The sequence below is a fragment of the Octodon degus genome, unplaced genomic scaffold (assembly GCF_000260255.1).
Source record: "Octodon degus isolate 3935 unplaced genomic scaffold, OctDeg1.0 scaffold00037, whole genome shotgun sequence".
Lineage (NCBI taxonomy): Eukaryota > Metazoa > Chordata > Mammalia > Rodentia > Octodontidae > Octodon > Octodon degus.
In genome coordinates, this window is record NW_004524613.1 from 16,408,851 (window position 1) to 16,413,190 (window position 4,340).

At 44.3% G+C, this 4,340-nt stretch overlaps 1 protein-coding gene across 1 annotated transcript in view; it reads right to left on the reverse strand.

Annotated features, from left to right (window-relative positions):
- Window positions 1-807: 807 nt before the first annotated feature.
- Window positions 808-4,340, reverse strand: part of LOC101590574 — an 11,470-nt gene continuing 7,937 nt past the window's right edge. Inside the window, exons 6-13 of the mRNA XM_004631022.1 lie at window positions 4,137-4,334; window positions 3,780-3,992; window positions 3,539-3,689; window positions 3,204-3,394; window positions 2,941-3,059; window positions 2,592-2,634; window positions 2,520-2,555; window positions 808-2,483 (exon numbers count right to left, since the gene is read on the reverse strand). Of these exons, the coding sequence (XP_004631079.1) occupies window positions 808-2,483; window positions 2,520-2,555; window positions 2,592-2,634; window positions 2,941-3,059; window positions 3,204-3,394; window positions 3,539-3,689; window positions 3,780-3,992; window positions 4,137-4,334 (2,627 nt within the window). The remainder of the gene's footprint in view (window positions 2,484-2,519; window positions 2,556-2,591; window positions 2,635-2,940; window positions 3,060-3,203; window positions 3,395-3,538; window positions 3,690-3,779; window positions 3,993-4,136; window positions 4,335-4,340) is intronic.

Here is a 4,340-nt window from a genome sequence, read left to right on the forward strand (position 1 = left end):
AGCTCTAAGGTTGGCTGGTCATAATACATGACAAAAAGTAGCCAGGTCAAGACTGACAGTGGAATGGAAACGAAAAGACATGTCTGCGATTTATGTAATGTTCTTTGTTTCATTGTTTCTCTCTGTGTGGCTTCTTGTCAAAGGCAAAATTGCAGCTTTGCTGATTAGCATTGCTTTCTCAAGAGACTCTGGTACCTGAGCTGGATTTCTAACATTAAGCCTTGGGAATGTGGCTCTTGTTCCTGGTCCAACTGTGCTTCACAGCCAAGGAATTGTCTCCTGGTCTTTTTGTCTCTCCACTAGAGAGATCTAGTCTCCTTCATATTTATATCCATTTTCCCAGAGCTTTCAGGAGTCCAGAAATCACAGCAGCTAGAAACAAATGGAGCAAAAGAGGTTTTTTTTTTTTTTTCTTTTTATTGGAAAGTAGAAGATAAAGACAGTTCCAGGACTGGGCATCCAGAACAAAAGGAATAATGGGCACTGTGGGAAAAGATTGTGCTACTAAGAGTTGGCACTAGAGAGAAGTCTGCAGGCCTGGGCCGAGGACAGGTACACTGAGGACAGGTTTTACCCGGTGGGAGAGAAGAGAATCAGAGATATGACTCAGCAAGTCAAAGAACTCAGACCTAGTGCAGGGATGGGGACATCCTCTCTGCACTTTGCTTATGGCCTGAGACCCCTCAGTCTCTCAGTCTGTCCAACAACTCCCCATTTTCTCCTTTCCACCACCCTGACATTACTTCCCATTACTCAACCCCCTTCTGTATTGGCAGAGGTCCCCTCTTCTTCCAACTAGTGCTCAACTCACTCAGGGATTAAACACTCCATCCCGCATATGCCCAAACAGCATTTCTTAGTCCCTGGGCACTCCACATCACTCCCACACATGTTGGGATTACTTGCATATGTGCATTGTGCTACAATTTCAGGGCATGAGCCAGGCTTACTGAAACTTTGCCCTTTGAATGTTTCTTGACCTTTAAATGCTTCTTGTTCTTGCATGTGATTTTGTCCTTTAAACTGTGTGTGACTTTTCATAAGATCTTGACCTTTAGTTAAGACTGTTTCTTCCATGCCTGTTTGTCCATTAAGCTGCATACGATTTTGCAGAGAACTTAGACCTTGTGCCAGAATCGCTACTTTTGTGGAATCTTGTCCTTTGATCTGCGTGGGACCTCTGGGAGAACTCAGACCTCTTACAGAACCCTGACCTTTCACAGGACTGAGACCTTTAACTGAAACTGTTTCTCCTAGAAGATCTTGTCCTTTGACCTGCATGTGACTTTTCAAAGAACCTACACCTTTGACTGGAACTGCTTGTTGTAGGAGGTCTTGTCCTTTAACCTGCAAGTGCTCTTTCACAGAATCAATACCTTTGACTGAGACTGCTTCTCCTATGGAAGCTTGTTCTTTGACCTGCATGCCTTCCACAGGTTCAAGACCTTTAAGTGAAACTGTTTCTCCAATGAAATCCTGTCCTTTGAACTGCACATGACCTTTCTCAGAACCAAGATCTTTAATAGAAATTGCTTCACCAATGAAATCTTGTCCTTTGACTTGCATATGATTTTTCAGAGAACCAAGACCTTCAAGAGAAAGTGCTTCTCCAATGAAATTTTGTCCTTTGACCCGCATTCGATCTTTCACTGAACCAAGACCTTTAACTGAAAATGATTCATGCATGAAATCTTGTCCTGCAACCCAAATGTGACCAAACATGGGATCTTTATGTTGACCTAAAAATTCTCCCATGGCATCTTGTCCTGTGATGTGTACATGACCTTTCACAGAACTAACTGTTTTAACTGCAACTACTTCCATGAGATTTTGTCCTTTGACCTGCATTTGATCTTTTACAGAACTGAGACCCTTAAGTGAAATTGCATCTCCCAGGAGGTCTTGTCCTTGAACCTGCTTGTCACCTTTCACAGGATGGACACATTTATTTGAAACTGTCTCTCCCAGGAGGTCTTGTCCTTGGACCTGTGTGCTACTTTTCACAGGATGGGGACCTTTAGCTGAAACTGCTTCCCCCAGGAGATCTTGTCCTTTCATCTGTAGGTGACCTTTCAAAGAACCACGACCTTTCACAGATTCCTGACCTTTCACAGAACCTTGACCTTTCAGGTAACCTGTGCCTTTCACTGCACCAACACCTTTAACTGAAACTATTTCTCCCAGGAGATCATGTCCTTTGACCTGCATGTGACTTGTCACAGGATGGAGACCTTTAACTGAAGTTGCTCCATCCAGGAGATCTTGTCCTTTGATCTGCTGGTGACCTTTCAGAGAACCCATGCCTTTCAGGTAACTCTGACCTTTCAAAGTGCCAAGATTCTTAACTGAAATTGCTTCTCTTTGGAAATCTTGTCCTTTGACCTGCATGTGGCCTTTCACAGGACTGAGGCCTTTAACTGAAGCTGTTTCACCCATGAGCTCTTGTCCTTTCATCTGTAGTTGACCTTTTAGAGAACCATGGCCTTTTAGAGAAACCCGAGCTTTTACCGAACCCCGACCTTTCAGAGAACCCTGACCTTTCACAGGACTTTGGCCTTTCACAGAACCCCAGCCCTTCACTGCACCAACACCTTTAACTGGAACTGTTTCTCCCAAGAGATCTTGTCCTTTAACCTGCATGCGACTTTTCACAGGACCGAGGCCTTTAACTGAAGCTGCTTCTTCCACAAAATCTTGTCCATCAACCCCAATTTGACTGATCATTGGATCAGTATGTTGAACTAAAATGTCTTCACCTGTGAGATCTTGCTCTTTGAACTGTGTATGACCTTTTACAGGATGGAGACCTTTAACTGAAGCAGCTTCATCCCAGAAATCTTGTCCTTTTGTCTGTTGGTGACCTTTGAGAGAACCACGACCTTTCAGAGAAACTTGACCCTTTAGAGAAGCCCAACCTTTCACAGAACCTTGACCTTTCACAGAAATCTGGCCTTTCACAGAACCCTGGCGTTTCTTAGAATGCTGGCCCTTCGCTACACCAATACCTTTAACTGGAACTGTTTCTCCCAACAGATCTTGTCCTTTGATCTGTATATGACCTTTCACAGAATGGGTTCCTTTAACTGAAACCTCTTCTCCCAAGAGATCTTGACCTTTCATATGTAGTTGACCTTTGAGAGAAACACGACCTTTGAGAGAACCACGACCTTTCAGAGAGCCTCGACCCTTCACAGAACCCCGGCCTTTCACAGAACCCTGGCCCTTCACTGCACCAACACTCTTAACTGAAACTGTTTCTCCCAAGAGATCCTGTCCTTTGACCTGCACATGAGTTTTTACAGGATGCATACCTTTAACTGACACTGCTTCATCCAGCAAACCTTGACCTTTCATCTGTTGATGACTTTTTAGAGAACCATGACCTTTCACAGAACTCCAACTTTTCACAGAACCCCAACTTTTTATAGCACTGCGACCTTGCATAGAACTCCAGCCTTTCATAGAAACCTGGCCTTTCACTGCACCAACACCTTCAACTGAAACTGTTTCTCCCAAGAGAGCTTGTCCTTTGATCTGCATGTGGCTTTTCACAGGACCGAGGCCTTTAACTGAAACTGCTTCTTCCACAAAATCTTGTCCATCAATCCAAATTTGGCTAATCACTGGCTCTGTATATTGAACCAAAAATTCTTCTTCCAAGAGGCCTTGTCCTTTGACTTGTGTGCCACCTATCACAGGATGGAGACCTTTAACTGAAACTGATTCATCCAGGATATCTTGTCCTTTCATCTGTCGGTGACCTTTGGAAGAACCCCTACCCTTCAGAGAACCCCGACCTTTCACAGAACCCCGACCTTTCACAGATCCCTGACCCTTCAGAGAACCCCAACCTTTCACAGAACTCTGATCCTTCACTGCACCAACACCTTTAACTGAAACTGTTTCTCCCAGATCTTGTCCTTTGACCTGCATGTGACTTTTCACAGGATAGAAACTTTTCACTGAAACAGCTTCATCCAGAAAATCTTGTCCTTTTGTCTGTTGTTGACCTTTCAAAGAACTGCGACCTTTCAGGGAACCACGACTTTTCAGAGAACCCCGACTTTTCAGAGAACCCCGACCTTTCAAAGAATCCCAACCTTTCACAGTACCCTGACCCTTCACTGTACCAACACCTTTAACTGAAACTGCTTCTCCCAAGAGATCCTGTCCTTGGACCTGCGTGTGAACTTTAACTGAAATTGCTTCATCCAGGAGATCTTGACCCTTCATCTGTAGTTGACTCTTGAGAGAACCACGACCTTTGAGAGAACCACGACCTTTTACAGAACCCCTGCCTTTCATAGAACCCTGACCTTTCACTGCACCAACACCTTTAA